Genomic DNA, 19,842 nt, shown 5'->3' on the forward strand with positions numbered 1-19,842 from the left:
CAAGATACGGGTGAGGCCACACTTGGAATACTGCGTGCATTTTGGTTTCCATATTTACGAAAGGATATACTTGCTTTGGGGGCAGTTGAGACAAGGTTCACTAGGTTGATTCCGGGGATGAGGGGGTTGACTTATGAGAAAAGGTTGAGTAGGTTGGGCCTCTACTCATTGGAATTCAGAAGAATGAGAGGTGATCTTAGCGAAACGTATAAGATTATGAAGAGGCATGACAAGGTGGATGCAGAGAGGATGTTTCCACTGATTGGGGAGACTAAAACTAGAGGGCATGATCTTAGAATAAGGAGCCGCCCATTTAAAACAGAGATGAGGAGGAATTTCTTCTCTTAGGGTTGTAAATCTGTGGAATTTGCTGCCTTGGAGAGTTGTGGAATACATTTAAGACAGAAATAGACAGTTTCTTGAGCGATAAAGGGATAAGGGGTTATGGGGAGCGGGCGGGGAAGTGGAGCTGAGTCCATGCTCAGATCAGCCATGATCTTATTGAATGGCGGAGCAGGCTCGAGGGGCTGTATGGCCTACTCCTGTTCCTATTTCTTTAATGTTCTTATGTAAGTATATTCATCGGGTTGATTTTGAAATCCAGCTATAAAGTTATGGGCTACGTGCTCACATTTTCCCAAGATAGGCTCCCTTGGAGTGCGGCTTCACGGAATCTCATTTAATATGCTATGTTTTGGAAGAATGAGAGGCTTTTCTACATCTGACCCCTTTTTTTGTCATTTGCTGATCTACATCCCACAACCAAGTTAATTGACCACATTTCCCAGGCCTAGCAGTCTTACTGTCTATAGCATGCCCAACTTACTGTAAACGTCTCCAAAATGTTATTTTTGAGCAATCCTTCTGTCACCCTTCCTAGTCTCTACCTCCATGGCTTGACGTCCATTCCCTTATCTATTTCTATTTTTTTTCTCTCTATAAAGCACCTGCTCATTTTCTGTTGTTAAAGATGATATATAATTGTAAGCTATTGATTTTTGTTCTCATACAATGTCCATAAAGTAAATAAGGCAAACTTGTTACCAGTTTTGATGTTTGCATTCTTGAAGCAAACTTCTTTAAGTAGATCATAATTGTGGGCTTAAAAAAAGCCAGTAATACTAAAAACTTATGTAGGTCTCCTCTTCAATTCATTAGAAATGTACTTACTGTAATGGAATTGCATGCATTTTTAAAAAGAATTCTAAATTATTAACATTTGGCAAAGCATACCCTGTGCACGAGGACTGTTGTCATTCTGCTTCACCCAGATTGAAAATGACATCGGGCCTGAATAAGAGATGCTGCAGAACAAGGAAGGGAAATTTTAACATAAAACAGAAAATTCTGAAATACACAGCATGTTGAAGAGAAAGAGAAACCTTAACTTCTAGAGCGGCCATAGCATTAATCTAAATACCATTGCACCAAACTACACACATTGAAAACAGAAGGATTAAAATTTTCAGAGCACTGAAGCAGTAAAATGCACATGGATATATGTATTTACGTGATAAAAATAGAAAATGCTAGAAATACTCAGCAGGTCAGGCAACATCAGTGGAGAAACGGAGTTAATGTTTCAGGTATGTGCCTTTCATCAGAACTGGAACAAGTTTGAGATGTAACACATTTTAACCAGGTGCAGAGGTGGAGGAGGGGAGGAAAGAACAAAAGGGACGGACTTTGATAGGGTGGAAGCCGGAGTGGTTAAATGCTGCAATTAGAAATGGCAGAATCATCAACAGCTGCCATCTGGAAAAAATAGGAGCAGAAGTTATGGTCTGAAATTGTTGAACTCGATGTTGAGTCCAGAAGGCTGTAATATGCCTAATCGAAAGATGAAGTTCTGTTCCTCGAGCTTACGTTGAGCTTCGTTGGAACAGTGTAAGAGGCCGAGGTCAGAGTGGAGCGGAGAATTAAAGTGACAGGCGACCGGATTCTATTGTGATTAAAAACATAGAAACATAGAAAATAGGTGCAGGAGTACGCCATTCGGCCCTTCGAGTCTGCACCACCATTCAATAAGATCATGGCTGATCATTCACCTCAGTACCCCTTTCCTGCTTTCTCTCCATACCCCTTGATCCCTTTAGCCGTAAGGGCCATATCTAACTCCCTCTTGAATCTATCCAATGAACTGGCATCAACAACTTTCTGTGGTAGGGAATTCCACAGGTTAACAACTCTCTGAGTGAAGAAGTTTCTCCTCATCTGAGTCCTAAATGGCTTACCTCTTATCCTTAGACTATGCCCCCTGGTTCTGGACTTCCCCAACATCGGGAACATTCTTCCTGCATCTAACCTGTCCAGTCCCGTCAGAATTTTATATGACGGGACTGGACATCCTTCTAAACTCCAGTGAATACAGGCCCAGTCGATCCAGTCTTTCCTCATATGTCAGTCCTTCCATCCCGGGGATCAGTCTGGTGAACCTTCGCTGCACTCCCTCAATAGCAAGAACATCCTTCCTCAGATTAGGAGACCAAAACTGAACACAATATTCCAGGTAAGGCCTCACTAAGGCCCTGTACAATTGCAATAAGGCCTCCCTGCTCCGATACTCAAATCCCCTAGCCAACATACCATTTGGCTTCTTCACCGCCTGCTGTACCTGCATGCCAACTTTCAATGACTGATGTACCATGACACCCAGGTCTCGTTGCACCTCCCCTTTTCCTAATCTGCCGCCATTCAGACAATATTCTGCCTTTGTGTTTTTGCCACCAAAGTGGATAACCTCACATTTATCCACATTATAGTGCCTCTGCCATGCATTTGCCCACTCACCTCACCTAACCTGTCCAAGTCACCCTGCAGCCTCTTAGCGTCCTCCTCATAGCTCACACCGCCACCCAGCTTAGTGTCATCTGCAAACTTGGAGATATTACACTCAATTCCTTCATTTAAATCATTGATGTGTATTGTAAATAGCTGGGGTCCCAGCACTGAGCCTTGCGGCACCCCACTAGTCACTGCCTGCCATTCTGAAAAGGACCCGTTTATCCCGACTCTCTGCTTCCTGTCTACCAGCCAGTTCTCTATCCATTTCAGTACATTACCCCCAATACCATGTGCTTTAATTTTGCACACCAATCTCGTGTGTGGGACCTTGTCAAAAGCCTTTTGAAAGTCCAAATACACCACATCCACTGGTTCTCCCTTGTCCACTCTACCAGTTACATCCTCAAAAAATTCTAGAAGATTCTGGGAGGGAGGGGAGAGCAGAAGTACAGGAAATGAAACAGACACGGTCAAGGACCATGTCAACGACGGTAGAGGGGAATCGTCTGTTGAGGAAAAAGGATGACATATCGGAAGCACAAGTTTGGAAGGTGGGCATCAGCATAGACGGAGAAACTGGGAGAATGGAATAGAGTCCTTGCAGGAAAAGGGGTGGGAAGAAGTGTAGTCCAGGTAGCTGTAGGTTGTCTGGGCTTATCGTGGATGTTTGTCAATAGCCTATACGCAGAAATGTAGACAGAGAAGTCGAGGAAGGGAAGAGAAGAATCCGAGATGGAGCATGTCAGGGTGAGGGAGGGTGGAAATTGGGAAGCAAAGTGAATGAAATTTTTTAGTTTAGGGCGAGTGTAGGAAACAGCACCAATATAGTCATCAATGTACCAAAAAAAGAGGTGAGGGAGGGGACCTGAGTAGGACTGGAACAAAGAATGTTCCACATATCCCACAAAAAGGCAGGCATAGCCACGGCCCCCTGCAGGTTCCCATAGCAACACCTTTAATTTGGTGGAAGTGAGTGGTGAAGTTGTTCAATGTGAGATCAAGTTCAACCAGGCGTAGGAGAGTGGTGGTGGATGGGGACTGGTTGGGCCTCTGCTCGAGGAAGAAGTGGAGCGCTCTCAGGCCATCCTGGTGGGGGATGGGGATGTAGAGGGATTAGGCGTCCATAGTGAAAAGGAAACGGCTGGGGCCAAGAAACTGGAAAGCGTTAAAATGGCGGAGGGTGTCGGTAGGGTCGCGAATGTAGGTGGGAAGAAACTGGACAAGGAGAAAAATAATGGAGTCGAGATAGGAAGAAATCGGTTCTGTGGAGCAAGAACAGGCTGAAACGATGGGTCCACCAGGCCAGCCCTGTTTGTGGATCTTGGGAAGGAGGTAGAAGCAGTCTCTGCTGGATTGGGGGACGATGAGGTTGATGGCAGTGGAGGGAAGATCTCCAGAGATGAGATGAGGTCAGTGACAGTCTTGGAAACACTGGCTTTATGTTCAGTAGTGGGGTCATGGTCCAGTGGGAGGTAGAAGGAGGTGTCAGAGATGGCGTTCAACTTCCGCAAGGTAGAGGTTGGTTCACCAACAACAACGGCACCACCCTTGTCAGCAGGTTTACTGACAATATTGGGGTTGGATCTGAGAGAACGGAATGCTGCAATTTCACGGCGCCAGTTCGCAATGAAAAGATCTAGGGCTCGACTTTCCACTGATGATCGCCCATCTGTCGCCCAAATAAGCAGGCTGTCACCTATTTTATCTTTAAAGTGGAAAGTTGGGTCAGAACATCGGCCACTAATCGCCGGCCCGACTTTCGGCACACATGAATCTGCTATCGCCAAGGTGATTGCCCACCGCAACTTTCGCCACATCGCCGGGCTGATAGCTCGCCGAGAAGATCGCTGGAGAAAAGCTATTCCTGACTGGCACTACGGACACCATTTTGAACGTCGGAGGAACTGAGGGAGGCTGCTTCAACAAGGGGCTTATGAAGAGAATTAATTTGTGAGTGATTTTAAGGGCCTTATTGACTCTTGGCAATCATCTAATCACATTTCTATGTGTTGACAAATTTAGGGCATTTATAGTGATGGGGTTTGTAATTTCTCTACCAGTGTTGGTCACTTATTACATACTGCAGACTGAAGATGGGAGAAGATATATTGAAGAGCATTATGAGCCCAATCAAAGAGATGGCAGACTGCTGCAGAGGAGGAGACCTTACACCCCTCGCACTTACAGGGAAAAGTGATCATACCTGAACTTGTCCGATAACATGTTCCTTAGGAGGCTGCGCTTCCAAAAGGAGGTCATCGCTGAGATATGCCAGCTCATCAAGGGGGGTCTGCAGCTTACTAGCACCATCAGGACCGCACTGCCCGTTGAGGTAAAAATTACTGCGGCACTTTCCTTCTACGCATTGGGCTCCATTCAGGCATCAGCTGACGACATTTGCGGTATCTCTCAGCACGCCACACATTACTCCATTCGACAGGTGACTAAAGCCCTTTACGCTTGCAGGATGGACTTTATAAGCTTCCCTATGACCAGGGAGGCACAGACTGGGAGGGCTTTGAGTTTCTCGCGAATATCAAACTTCCCCAAGGTACAGGAAGCAATAAACTGTATGCACATTGCCCTGAGAGCACCTTTACAGGATGCGGAGGTGTTTCGGAACTGAAAGGGATTCCATTCCCTGAATGTGCAGCTCGTTTTCGACCACAACCAAATAATCATGGCAGTAAATGCTAATTTTCCAGGCAGCATCCATGATCGGCACATCTTTCGTGAGAGCACTGTCTCTGACCTGTTTAAGAGTCAGCCCCAAGGTCACGGTTGGATGCTGGGAGATAAAGGATATGGCCTTGCCAGCTGGCTCATGACCCCCCCCCCCCCCCCGCATAATTCCCAGACGGAAGGCGAGAAGTGCTACAATGAAAGCCATATAGCTACATGCAATATCGTCAAAGACAATTGGAGTTCTGAAGCAGCGCTTCAGATGCCTGGACCACTCAGGAGACAACCGACAATACCACCGTGACCAGGTCGCTGAGTTCATTATGGTGTACTGCATGTTATTTGATGACAGTTGCAATTATGGAAATACAACAGTTGCAGTTGCGTTACGTTTCATCCTTGCCTGGCCAAGCTATTGTTTTCCAACAATTGTATCAATGTTTTACCTTACCTTATGTTATTAGAAGACACTGCACAACAATTGTAAAATTCAGTAAAATTTTTAAACAATGTTGGATTTGTGCATCCACCCATGACGCCGCCCACATCGCTGAGGCCCATTTCACATCGCTGAGCTATCGCCTCCCCGCCCGCGCCCCCCGCAAAAAAGCTGAAAATAGCGATCAGAAAAATGGGCGATCTTCCAGCGATCCTGAAAGCTGGAACATCGCCCATTTTTGGGGCGATAGCCAGCTAAGTGGAAAGTCTAGCCCCTAGAGAGGATAAGAGGGAAAGAAAGCACCCCCCAAAAAAGAAAAGAGCTGCAAAATTCTTCTGGACTCTCAAATGGACAGAAGATTCTACTTCTCCCTTCTACCCACATCCAATGTTCCCTGCAAGCTGCACTTCTGTGTGGTCTGTTTCTTTTAATGCGCGGTCCCTATAAATTTCTGTACATACGCAGTATTTACAATGTAAAAGCCAGTGAGTGGTCTGCGCTGGACATTTCAGATGACTGCGCTGCCACACGCACGGCACCTTAGGAACATTGCCCACATGCTCCTACCTTTAGCATCTTCCCTCATACTATGCAGCATTCCCTGCCAAAAGGATGACCTGTCAATACTGCGGTATGGCAAGCTACTAGGAGATGTACCTTGCTGTGCTGCCAAAAATTCCCGATATATTAACCTAACATTAGGTAGCCCTATCTTGCTGTATTCTACAGATTGCATTCCCTAGCAGTCTTCGAGTCATTACATGCTGTAGAGTATTTGATTATCTATGCCTGTCTTACCCCATAACTTCGTGTTCCTTTCATAACTAAAAATTGTTGAATGTTAGAAAGCAGAAATGTTTTCTTAATATCAGGCATCTGTCTTTTTATAAATTTAAGAAATAAAATATTGCGGGGGTGGAGGGAAATACTATCTACAATAAGTATGCTTTTACTCAGCTGAAGATAAAATCGCACAACATAAAATCTAATACGTTATTTGGGAGATGTGCGCCTGCTGCACTTAAGATGTTGACGAACAATCACTGCTTCCTTCATCCCTATCACACAAAATGTAAGAAAAGATCACTTCCTCTGCTGCTTACTGTGCCACCATTTTTATTTCTTAGAGGTATGTGTCTGCATTAAAGAGGTTTTCGTGTAGATTTTTGGACCCATATTAAATTATAACATTTACGCTTGGAAGGGAAGTTAAAAGTTTCTGTTCACTTCACTCCAGGTTCGTGTTGGAGAAGTGGGTGGAAATATATTGGGATTTTATGGATGCCAGTTTAGTCCAGATGGATCAATGATATTAGCTCATGCATTTCATGGAGCTCTTCACCTCTGGTGTCAAAACAAATCTAAGAAGGTAAATCAATTTGGAGTTGTATTTGTTTTGTGCATAGATTTTTCAATGTTAAAACTTGATTCCCTTTCATAATTGCAATTGCATGCTCTGCAGCTGTATTGGAGATTTTCATGTCATATTTTTAAATAGGGATTGGGAAGGAATGTTGAAACCTGTACTTGGTTGGTTCAGTTGGGTTTGGCTCAATTCCATTTTGTGTTTCTTGTAAAGTACAACTGTGTTCCTCATAAATCATCTAAAATTAGAGTCTGAATTGGCCAAAACTTGGAACTAAACACTGAACCAGTGGAAAAGAAAAACTGGAGCTGGGACTTATAATCCTACTTAAAACTTTAGGATGCCATCTATTGCTTTCCTGGAGTACTGTTCAAACAATTCCAGTTTCTATTATGTGCTTAATTATAATGAAGATCTGATTGAAAAGCTTGGCTCACAATGGGTGGGGCATTCTTTTTGGACATAGGAACATAATATAAGAATTACGAGCAGGCATAGCTCATACGGCCCTTTGAGCCTTCTCTGCCAGTCAATAAGATCATGTCTGATCTTCGAATTCAACTCCACTTTCCTGTCCGATCCTCATATCCCTTGATTCCACTAGAGTCCAAAAATATATCGATCTCAGCCTTGAATATACGCAACGACTTACCATCCACAGCCCTTTGAGTAGCGAATTCCAAAGATTCACAACCCTCTGAAGAAATTCTTTCTCATGTTACTCTTAAATGGCCGACCCTTTATCCTGAAATTATGCCCCCAGTTCTAGATGTTCCAGCCAGGGGATCAACCTTTCAGCATCTACCCTGTCAATCCCCTTCAGAATCTTATATATTTCAATGAGATCAACTTGCATTCTTCTAAACTCCAGAGGGTATAGGTCCAATCTACTCAACCTCTACTCATAGGAATCTTCTAGTGAACCTTTGTTGGACTACCTCAAAGTCGAGTATATCCTTCCTTCAGTACGGAGACCAGAATTGTGCACAGTGCTCCAGGTGTGGTCTCACCAAAGCCCTGTACAATTGTAACAAAACTTTCTTACTCTTGTACTCCAACCCCCTTGCAATAAAGGCTAACATGGCATTTGCCTTCCTAATTGCTTGCTGTACCTGGATGCTAACTTTCTCTGCTTCCTTTACAAGGACACCTAAATCTCTCTGAACACCAACATTTAATAGTTTCAAAATCCCGGGAATGAGGAAGGTCCTGGCAAATTTAAAGACAAGGGCTTATTATCATTTCTTTATTTTGTTTCTTGCCTGGCAACCGGCCAGATTGACAGGCTGGCTGCTGGGCCGCAGCCGGGGATCTTTGGGGTGGTCCCAGGCAACTGGGAAAGATCTCGAGGGTTGGTGGTTGAGGTCAGACTGGTAATCTGGAGGGAGGGGGAGTGGGATAGATCGCAGGGTTGGAGGGCGGGGGGGGGGGGGGCGCGGCTGTGATGGTTGGCCCAGCAATCAGGAGGAGGCATGTGTGGGTGGGGTGTCTAGTCACGGCAGAAGATTTGCTTGAGGGGCCTAGCGAGCACTCCTGCTTCTCCAGACCCAGCAGAAGCGCCCCCTTTAGCCACTGGGTTTCCTGGGGCATTAAATTCAAATTGCTGGCAAAATATCAGGAACGAAGCCTCATTTATATATTATAATCACAGTCCCGCCCGCCAGAGCAGTTCATCGGACGCCCCCAAACCCACCGCGGTTAAATCGGAAGCCAGCGTGTTCGTTGGGTTTGGGTCGGGTTTCGCAAATTAACCCCCCAGCCCATCGTAGGGGAATGGTTAACATTCCCCCCCAATTACTCTAATAAGGATAATCTGCTGGAGTGTGTTATATAGTTCAAGTGGTAAGTCTAATTGAAGGGAAAGGAAAATACTTGGTAATTGCTTATTCAAATAATGTCCATTTACTTTTTATTTCCATGTTGATTTTTGTTTTCACTTCATGTATACTGTAAATAAAGTACAGTATTTTTTAACCATATAATAATATGCAGCATGTACCATTTGCAGTTTAAGGGGAAATCATTTTTTTTGTGGTAATGTAACAAAATCAAAATTGAGAAGCATTAGTATGGATATTTAATTTCTATATATGCCTTCTCTGGTGGTGATGGTTTTTACTTAACCTGTATTATTGGACTGATGTATGTTTCAATCTCAAATGCTTTCAGGGAGAGTGGAGCCCAGAAGTTGTGCTTTCTGGACATTTTGGTTCTGTACAAGACTTGATCTGGGATCCTGAGGGAGAGTTTATCTTGAGTGTTGGCTCTGATCAGACAACTAGATTGTTTGCTCCTTGGAGAAGGGCAGGACATGAACAGGTAATCAATATTACACTAATCAGCCTCAGAAGTGTGGTTAGAAAGGTTGAGGAAAATAAAAATCTAACTTTTACAGTCTTTTAAAGGGACATTAAGTTAAGCTACCACATTTAAATGTGTGTGTTTTTATTTAACACCTTAGAGTGCTTTTTTGTTTTGTTTTGAGCAACAGAAACAACCTATAGAGAAATTGATAGATATGCAAGTTTCTTGAATCTTATGTTAGGAGAATACTGATCAATTCCTGACATTAACCAACACAATGCATTCCTAATCTTCAGAAGGTTCATCAGGGAGTTAGTAAGGAAATGCTAGGACACATTCCTTCCACAGAAGGGAGTGAGAAAATGAGCTGGAGAGTTACCTCGTTGCTTTTCCATATTTACTGGTGATTGGTTATAGTATTGACAGAGTCCTGGAACCAGATTGCTTCCTCGTCCTATTGGCCTGAGAATGGTGAAAGGTGTGGTACATAATTTAATAAAAATAAATAAAAACAAAGGTATTCTCAAATGTTATTTTTAAAGTTGCCTGCATCTAATGTTTTGTAGGGAGTGTGGATGAAAGTATAAAGTTACAAAGGGATATTGATAGATTAAGTGAATGGGCAAAAACTGAGGCAAATGGATTTCAATGTAGACAAATGTGAGGTAATCCACTTTATCTACAAAGGATAGAACATGATACTTTCTAAAAGCTAAAAACAGTGGAGGTCCAAAAAGACTTGGGGATCCAGGTACATAGATCATTAAAATATTATGAATAGGTACAGAAAATAATCAAAAATGCTAATGGAATGCTGGCCATTATATCCAGAGGACTAGAACACAAGGGGGTAGAAATTTTGCTGCAACTATACAAAGCCCTAGTTCGACCACACCTAGACTACTATGAGCAGTTCTGGGCACCACATCTTCGGAAGGATATACTGGCCTTGGAGCGAGTGCAGCATAGGAATCTGGGTATCACTGATAAATCAATCGTCAAATTACAAGGAGAGCTCACACAAATTAGGGTTGTAGTCCCTACAATTAAGGAGGTTAAGGGGTAGTTTGATCGAAGTTTTCAAGACATTAAGGAGAACAGATAGGATAGGAAGAGAGAAACTATTTCTGCTAGTTGGGGAGTCTAGGACTAAAGAGCAGAGTTTAAAAATTAGAGCCAGACCTTTCAGGAGCGAAATTGGGAAACACTTCTACACATAAAGGGTAGGAGAAGTTTGGAACTCTCTCCCGCAAATGGCAATTTTATTTCTAAGATTGATAGATTTTTGTTATCCAAAGGTATTTTGGGATATCGGTCAAAAGTGGGTATCTGGAGTTGGGTCGGAGATCAGCCATCATCTCATTGCATGGTGGAACAGGCTCGAGGGGCTAAATGGCCTACTCCTGTTCATATGTTCCTATGTTTATATTTGGCTTGGTATTGAAAACAAGATATGTGTTGACACAGTTTCTCTTTTGGTTCTTAACTACATACCCTTATATTTTCAGGGCAGCAGGCTGACGAGGTTATGGTTTAACAGAGTTCTGATGGGCAACATTTTATGTATTTCTGGGTAGTAATGGTCACACAGCAGGTTAGACCTCCTCCTTCTGCCATGGAAAAAGCTGATAATGGGTTTTAGATGCCTTTTTAGGTTTCCCAAAGACTTGCAGATTGTTTTGTCCTGCTGTTGTTACACATCCCTTTAATTGTCACCAGCTTGTTAAAAAATTTACTGACCTGCAATTTTCCACTCTCATCAAAGATGTACTCCCTCCACCTGGACAAATCTGTAACTGAAGCTATGCCAATAAGCTGACCTTGGAAAATTAGGTTCAAACAGCACACTCCCATTTGAGTCTGTCTAAAATCTGCTTATAGCCATTCAGGTCTAAACTACATTAGTAGTGGAAATTCCAAAGAAGAAAGTACTTTTTAGAAGCGCAATGTTGCACTTGAGGCAATGTGTTGAGTCAAGACACATGGGATGAAATTGCCCCTTTTTATAGCCCGGTTCATGCACCCAGAGGGCGCTAACAGGGCACAATGGCGTTTTAGCCCAGGGGAGGGGGGGCGCTACCACCTCCCTGGAAATTACTCCGGAGGTTTGGGGGGGCGGTGCTGTTCCAGCGGCATTGCGCCCCACTGTTAGCGCCGGGCCGGCGTGCAACAGATGATGACGTCATCACCATGCGCGCAACCCCCTTGCGGAGCGCGAGGCTAACTTAGGCAGATGTCAACATCAACTTCGCGGGCCGCAAAGCTGGTGGACATCCGCTGCCAGGGTGCCCCTTAAAGGGGAGGCCGTTAGTGCCAAGGGCCATAATTTTTATTTGTCAACCAATTCTTGGGTCGGCCTGACACTGGCGGCCCTTGCGCCGACCAGGCCGCCATCATGCAGAATGGCACTCTGCTTTGGGTGCCGGACTGCTGGCCTGGTCGATCGTGCCCCTGGTGACCAAAAGACCTGCGTACGCAGTGGCCCTTTAATGGAAGGGTAGGGGCATTGTAGCGTGTCAGAGCTACGCGGAGCATCCACATGGTGCTGGACTGAGCGCGAGCTACTGCCCCTGGAGCGTCCTTCAAAGGAGCGGAGCGCTGGAGACAGCGCTCTACTTCCTTTGAGGGGCATACGGCCCAATTCTGCGTTGGGGGCGGGACTTCCGGGCCGGGCACATGAAATCCCGGCGCCGGAAGATTACCGCCCCCAATCGAGGTGAGGGACAATTTCTAGCCCTTAGGATTTAGTACTTACACCTCTGTTTCTAACCTACATAAATAACCTGAATACAGAAAAACAAGTGTAAGCTTGTTCAATTGCTGATCGCATAAACATATGGAGTACCATTGAGACAGAGGATGCAGATAAAAATTTGAAAAGATATGCAATGTAACAGACAGACTAAATTTAACCCTGAAACATAATACGTGTAAGTTGAAAAGCTGTAGTTCATACAAGTACGCAGTGAATGGAGTTGAACTAACAAAGGGAGATTCTCAAATGGCCCTGGGTGTAATAGTAGTTATGTTGCTTTTAATGTCCAATATGGTGAAGAAACTTGAAACAAAAAATCCAGTAGAATACTCGAATCTCTAGCCAAAATCTCAAACTTCGTTTTCCACATTGCAACAGTGACTACACTCCAAAAATACTTCCTTTGCTATAAAGCACTTTGACATGTCCAGTGGTTGTGAAAGGTGCCAAATAAATCCAAATCTTTTTCTTTCAAAAGAGTAGTATACAAGTCTATAGAAATGATGACCAGTTTTTCTTACTATGCCTTCACTGGAAAGAACAATTTGCTTAAAGTCTGCTTCTCACAAAATAAAAACAAGTGTCCAAGTGCTTCACATGACAGAAAAGTGAACACAGCTGATAAAAGGTAATTTAAGAGGGGTATGGGAGGCCGAAGTCATGTGTCAAAGAGTATTAAAGAGACTTTTGAGGACAGTATGGAAGGTAGCAAGAAATGTAATTTGGAGAGAAAATTTCGGAAGGCAGGGACATCCGACTGAATGGCCTTTGATTGTGGAGCGGAGGAAGCAAGTAACAAGCAGTTGGTGAGGTCGGAGGAGTGAAAGGTACACGCACAGACACATGGCTTGACAAGATCGATTGGTGGTGTTCAAAATAGTTGGGAGTGAGGAGGATGAGTTTTGATGGGTCAAGTGGCCTTAACTTTTCTTATGTTGTTATCACCCTTGCTGATGCTAACGCTCTTGAGTCTCAGCTAGTTATTTATGTGGAGATAATTTTATTTTCTTTTTATGTAGGTGACCTGGCATGAAATAGCACGACCACAAATACATGGATTTGACATGCAATGCTTAGCTATGATTGGTCGTTTTCAATTTGTTTCTGGTGCTGATGAGAAAGTGCTTCGAGTCTTCACTGCCACTAAAAACTTTGTGGAAAATTTCAGTTCCATTACCTGTGCCCCAATTGAGGATTTTCTCTCAACCAATGTAAGTACACTGAACACTGATTATAATAAAATGTAATCGTCGTATTTCATCAATTGTTCTTTATCTTTTGGTCATAGAAGACAGCTTGATTTTGCTAAAAATCCTATTAAATTTCTTATCCAGTAACATGTGATACATCTATCTCTTTCTCTTTATAATATCAATTTGCATGGTGCACAACCAGCATTCCTTGATTTTATTACATAGGATTACATATACGACACAGAAACAGGCCATTCGGCCCAAGCAGTCCATGCCAGCGTTTATGCTCCACTCAAGCCTCCTTCCGCCTTTCCTCATCTAAATCTATCAGAATAACCCTTTCTGCCCTTTTCCCTCATCTGCTTGTCTAGCCTCCCCTTCAATGCATCTATACTATTTGCTGCAACCATTCCCCGTGGTAGCGAGTGCCACAATCTCTCCACATTTTGGGTAAAGAAGTTTCTTCTGAATTCCGTATTGGATTTCTTGGTGACTATTGATGGCCTCTAGTTTTACTCTTCCCCACAAGTGGAAACATTGTGGAGCTGAAATTGTCCTTTTCTATAAAAGCCATGACCGCCTCAAAGAGATGGACACGGGTCGGTATGGACTCACCGCCTAGTCGGCGCGGAGTCACCGACATTTCAAAAATTGCCCTCCATTTGTTTCCCAGCAGGCTGTCCGTGTTGCCATCGGGCACACACTGACCCCCCCACCGACCGAAGGTGACCACTTTCCGCCCTGCATGGGAAATTGCCCCATGGGAGAAAATCGGCCGCCGCCCTGACAGCTTTCCCCTGCGGGAAGCTATGTGTAGCTGGGCGACACGTCTGCCCTTAAAGGGGAGGGCGCTCTGTCGTGGCCGCCATTTTATTTTAATTGTCAGCTGACTCCGAGGTTGGAAGCCGAACTGAAGGCATGAGAAGCCTTACAATATTCAGCAAGCAGCATCAAATGAAGCCGGGGAGGGTGGGGGGGGGGTTGTGGAAGCCGAACTCAAGGGATGAGAACCCTTAACATTATGCCATTATGCAGCAAGCAACATCAAATGACGCCTGGGTGGGTGGGTCGGCGGGGGAGCGGGGTGTTTCCCGATCTAAGCAAGCCCATTGCGCATGCTCAGTGCGTCGACCTTGGGGAGAGAGAGACAACAAAGAAGCGAGTCCTGCCTGCCATTTTGAGCTTGTTGCAAAGGTGCAATTTAGTCATGGGGGCAATACTGACAATGCCATACCTCGTGCAAACCTTCTGCATGATGGTGCTGTGGAAGAGACAATTGATTCAACGTCATCCCATGAAGAACCTCAGAGCATGTAGGATGATGGGCAGAAGGCCTTACCCACGTCGGGTATATTAAGACAGGTGTGCATACTTGCACCTGAGTGATGCAGACTGTGTCAGAAGGCTGCGTTTCCACAAAGAAGTTGTAACTGAGATCTGTTAATTAGTAAAAGCAGACCTGCAACCTAGAAGCATCAGGAGGACTGCTTTGTCAGTTGAAGTGAAGGTTACAGCTGCACTTTCATTCAATGCAACTGGGGATGTTTGCGCCATTTTTCAACATGCAACACATAACTGCATTCGGCAGGTGACTGCTGCACTATATGCCCGGAGGAAATATTACATAAAGTTCCCCATGACCACCCAGGCAATGTGTGAAAGGGCTGTGGGCTTCTCCAGGATAGCTGGCTTCCCAAAGGTACAGGGATGCATTGATTGTATCCACATCGCCTTGTGAGCACCTTTGGACAGGAGCAGAAAAGGCTTCCACTCCATTAACGTGCAACTCGCGTATGACGACATGCATCACATCATGTCAGTTGATGCAAGTACCTTGGGAGCACCCATGACGCGAGAGCGCTATCTCTGTCATGTTTCAGCAGCAGCCAGAAGGGTAGAGCTGGCTACTGGGGGTCAAAGGGTAAGGCTTCGCCACCTGGCTCATGATGCCCGTTCGCGTAACCCGGATGGAAACTGACCGGGTATACAACATGTCACACACGCAGCATAATAGAGAGGACCATTGGCACCTTGAAACAACGTTTCTGATGCCTGGACCATTCCGGAGGCTACTTGCAATACTCCCCTGAGATTGTTGGTCAGTTCACTGTTGTGTGCTGCATGCTGCATAACTTAGCCATCATGAGGCAACAGCAGCTGGTAGTAGAAGACCCACCTGAGGTGAGGGTGGCTGATGATGAGGAGGAAGATGGAGATGATGAGGAGAAGAATGAGGAAGCCATGCAACTACCTGAACCCGGAGCATGACGGTGGAGGAGAGCGGGCCGTCATACCCCTTTAATGGTTGCTTGAGCCTTGTGCCAGCAGCCTGTCTGTGAACGCTTTGCTGCCTGAAGGCTCAGCGGCAACTATTCCAAATGAACCATGTTTACTGTTTGGACCTGTTCTGTAATGTTGTGTTGTGTTAATGGAACAAATAATGGAAATGATTCTTGTTTACTTCAAGAAGTTGTATTAATAATGGAACAAATAATAGAAATGATTCGGTTATAATTTAAAATATATTTTATACAAAAGTTTAACAAACATTTGTTTGTACTTAACTTAATAAAAATATTCTTGCATCAGACTTTACAGTTTTCCGTTAAAATCACTTACAAACTTTTAAACTTGTAAATTTACATAACTTACAAAAAACTTTTAATTTGAGAACAGTTACAACAGTAACAATAATAATATGAACAACAGCAGCAGCAGCAAAGAAAGGCTGCACCCATCTCTCCTCCACCTTATTCTAAGACCGCCCGCTACACTTGGTCTTGTTGACCCCTGCCCGCAGGCGGTGATACAGCTTTTCTCGGGTTGGTACCAAGCTTATTCTTTCGGACATCTCTGGTAATGTGCACTTCTTGATAGTGGGGCGGGGGGGGGGGGCCGTCCGTAATGTGGAAGGCCCAGTTTGGGCCTCTTCAGAGGCTGATCTGGAGATTGGAGTGGGAGTGGCAATTGATTCTGTCACTGGGCGCGGGGTTTTGGCATGTTCCCTTATTGCAGCAGCTAACTCCGACATTCCCTCCCTCATGTGCCCTGACAGTGTCTCACCTACCTGTGACATGCCCTCCCTCATGTTCGCCGACAGTGTCTCAGCTACCTGCGACATTCCCTCCCTCATGTCACCAACATTGTATCCGCTGCTTGAGACATTCCCTCCCTCATGTTCTTGGACAACATTCCCATTTCTCGAGAGAGTGTTATTACTTCTCCCGACAGTCCGGATACCTCATCACCCACCCCACTGATGGTGTCCAGTAGTGATTGTGTAAGGTCAATGCTGTCCGCACTCATTGCCATCATGTGAACCGCATTTGTTAGATCCTGCATCTCGAGAGCGCTGTCGAGCTCTCCTTTTGCTTCGGTCTTCACAATGGAAGACACAAAAACCATGCCAAAAATTGCTGGTCACGGGAATGTGGGAAGGGAGGACCTTGAGACAATCACTATCACTAGGGAGGTAGTGCTGGACAGGCTAATGGGACTCAAGGTAGACAAGTCCCCTGGTCCTGATGAAATGCATCCCAAGGTATTAAAAGAGATAGCAGATGCATTCGTTATAATCTACCAAAATTCTCTGGACTCTGGGGAGGTACCAGCGGATTGGAAAGCAGCTAATGTAACGCCTCTGTTTAAAAAAGGGGGCAGACAAAAGGCAGGTAACTATCGGCCGGTTAGTTCAACATCTGTAGTGGGAAAAATGCTTGAAGCTATCATTAAGGAAGAAATAGCGGGACATCTAGATAGGAATAGTGCAATCAAGCAGACGCAACATGGATTCATGAAGGGGAAATTCTTTGAGGATATAACGAGCATGGTGGCTAGAGGTGTACCAATGGATGTGGTGTATTTAGATTTCCAAAAGGCATTCGATAAGGTGCCACACAAAAAGTTACTGCAGAAGATAAAGTTACGCGGAGTCAGAGGAAATGTATTAGCATGGATCGAGAATTGGCTGGCTAACAGAAAGCAGAGAGTCGGGATAAATGGGTCCTTTTCGGGGTGGATATCGGTGGTTAGTGTTGTGCCACAGGGATCGGTGCTGGGATCACAACTGTTTACAATATACATAGATGACCTGGAAGAGGGGACGGAGTGTAGTGTAACAAAATTTGCAGATGACACAAAGATTAGTGGGAAAGCGGGTTGTGTAGAGGACACAAAGAGGCTGCAAAGAGATTTAGATAGGTTAAGCGAATGGGCTAATGTTTGGCAGATGGAATACAATGTCGGAAAATGTGAGGTCATCCACCTGGGAAAAAAAAAAGTAAAAGGGAATATTATTTGAATGGGGAGAAATTACAACATTCTGCGGTGCAGAGGGTCCTTGTGCATGAAACTCTTTTTGGATGAATCTCAAAAAGTTCGTTTGCAGGTGCAGCAGGTAATCAGGAAGGCGAATGGAATGTTGGCCTTCATTGCGAGAGGGATGGAGTACAAAAGCAGGGAGGTCCTGCTGCAACTGTACAGGGTATTGGTGAGGCCGCACCTGGAGTACTGCGTGCAGTTTTGGTCACCTTACTTAAGGAAGGATATACTAGCCTTGGAGGGGGTACAGAGACGATTCACTAGGTTGATTCCGGAGATGAGGGGTACCCTTTTGATGATAGATTGAGTAGACTGGGTCTTTACTCGTTAGAGTTCAGAAGGATGAGAGGTGACCTTATAGAAACATTATAGAAACTTATAGAAATAATAAAAGGGATAGACAAGATAGAGGCAGAGAGGTTGTTTCCACTGATCGGGGAGACGAGAACTAGGGGGCACAGCCGCAAAATACAAGGGAGCCAATTTAAAACCGAGTTGAAAAGGAATTTCTTCTCCCAGAGGCTTGTGAATCTGTGGAATTCTTTGCCCAAGGAAGTAGTTGAGGCTAGCTCATTGAATGTATTCAAATCACAGATAGATAGATTTTTAACCAATAAGGGAATTAAGGGTTACGGGGAGCGGGCGGGTAAGTGGAGCTGAGTCCAGGCCAGATCAGCCATGATCTTTTTGAATGGCGGAGCAGGCTCGAGGGGCTAGATGGCCTACTCCTGTTCCTAATTCTTATGTTCAAATGTTCTCCCCCTCCTCACCCTGGGTGTGGCTCACTGCATTCCACTGGGACCCGCAGCTTCGGACGGCGGGGCCCTGGGTGTGCCTCACTGCACCCCACTGGAATCTCCAGCCTCAGACTGTGGGAAACCATGGAATGTCCCAGGAACCCTCGTACCACTCAGGAAAGGGGCTGGCACCTCAATGGGCGGCACCTTTACCTCCTCCAAAGTGAGTATAACAGTGGGGGCTTCATCAATCACCTCCCCAACCCCCTCATCCTCACCCCCATGCTCTTGGTCTGGAAGGTGGGATTGGAAGATGTTCTCTTCCGGCTCGTCCGCGTCTGAATCTTCTTCTGCATCGTCAGGGTTGGCCTCAAGTTCTGCAAAATATAACAGAACAGACAAATGGTTAGCAGCAGAGGAGGAGGCAGGGTGGGTGGCATATGTCGGCTCTCACAGCGCAGGCAGCAGGTTCATTTGAAGGACCATGATGAATGATAGCACATTGCATCATCCGAAGCGTGGCTGACGGAGACATCCCCATGAACCGAAGCATGGCCAGCCCGCACAGTACTTAACATTTAGCAAAGCCAGACTGTGGAATTTTCAGGACTTACCTTCTCCCTTGAGTGTGGGCCCAACTTGTGCAGTGGTGGTTGCTTTTCTTCAGGCAGGACCTATCAACGCAGCGACCCTGTCTTCCAAGGGTGTCAGTGGGTGCAGATTTGCCGGGCCTCCTCCTTTTTGAGTTTTTTCTCTTTTGTTGTGTGCTACCTTCATCTGCAAAGGTGAAAACATAACATTTTAGGGAGGGTGTCTTTCTGCTGGGTGGGACATATATAACTGGTCACATTTACAATTGAAATTCCATTGAAAAAATGAAAATATTACTTACACTAACTACTTGACCAAGATCCTGCCACTTCTTTTTGCACTGACCTCCAGACCTCGGGGTGGTCTCCATTGCACAGTAATCTTCTGCAAGTTGGTTCCAGCATTTCTTCATTTCTTTTGGTGAAACTTTTATGTGACCTCTGCTGGTGTCTAGCTCGTGCCATCTGGCCTCAATTACAGTAACTAGTGCCTCCACTTCATCCTGTAAGAAATTCTTGGTTCTTGTGCCGCGTTGCATCTTGTTTGCAACTCCGATTTTTCCAATGAGAATTAGAGTTGTCACTCACAACTGGCTCTTTAAAAATGGCCGAATGCAGACCGTGAGCTGTACTGAGCATGCACGTCCATAGCAATCATGTCAAAAACGTCAT

The 19,842-nt window shown here is 45.0% G+C and overlaps 1 protein-coding gene across 3 annotated transcripts in view; it reads left to right on the plus strand.

Moving 5' to 3' along the window:
• elp2 (elongator acetyltransferase complex subunit 2) overlaps positions 1-19,842 on the plus strand; it is a 197,779-nt gene that overhangs the window by 87,310 nt on the left and 90,627 nt on the right. For all 3 annotated transcript variants that reach the window (XM_070881084.1, XM_070881085.1, XM_070881086.1), the window contains 3 exons: positions 7,143-7,274; positions 9,441-9,590; positions 13,350-13,541. In XM_070881084.1, coding sequence (XP_070737185.1) covers positions 7,143-7,274; positions 9,441-9,590; positions 13,350-13,541 — 474 coding nt within the window. The remainder of the gene's footprint in view (positions 1-7,142; positions 7,275-9,440; positions 9,591-13,349; positions 13,542-19,842) is intronic.

The sequence above is a fragment of the Pristiophorus japonicus genome, chromosome 5 (assembly GCF_044704955.1).
Source record: "Pristiophorus japonicus isolate sPriJap1 chromosome 5, sPriJap1.hap1, whole genome shotgun sequence".
Taxonomy (NCBI): domain Eukaryota; kingdom Metazoa; phylum Chordata; class Chondrichthyes; family Pristiophoridae; genus Pristiophorus; species Pristiophorus japonicus.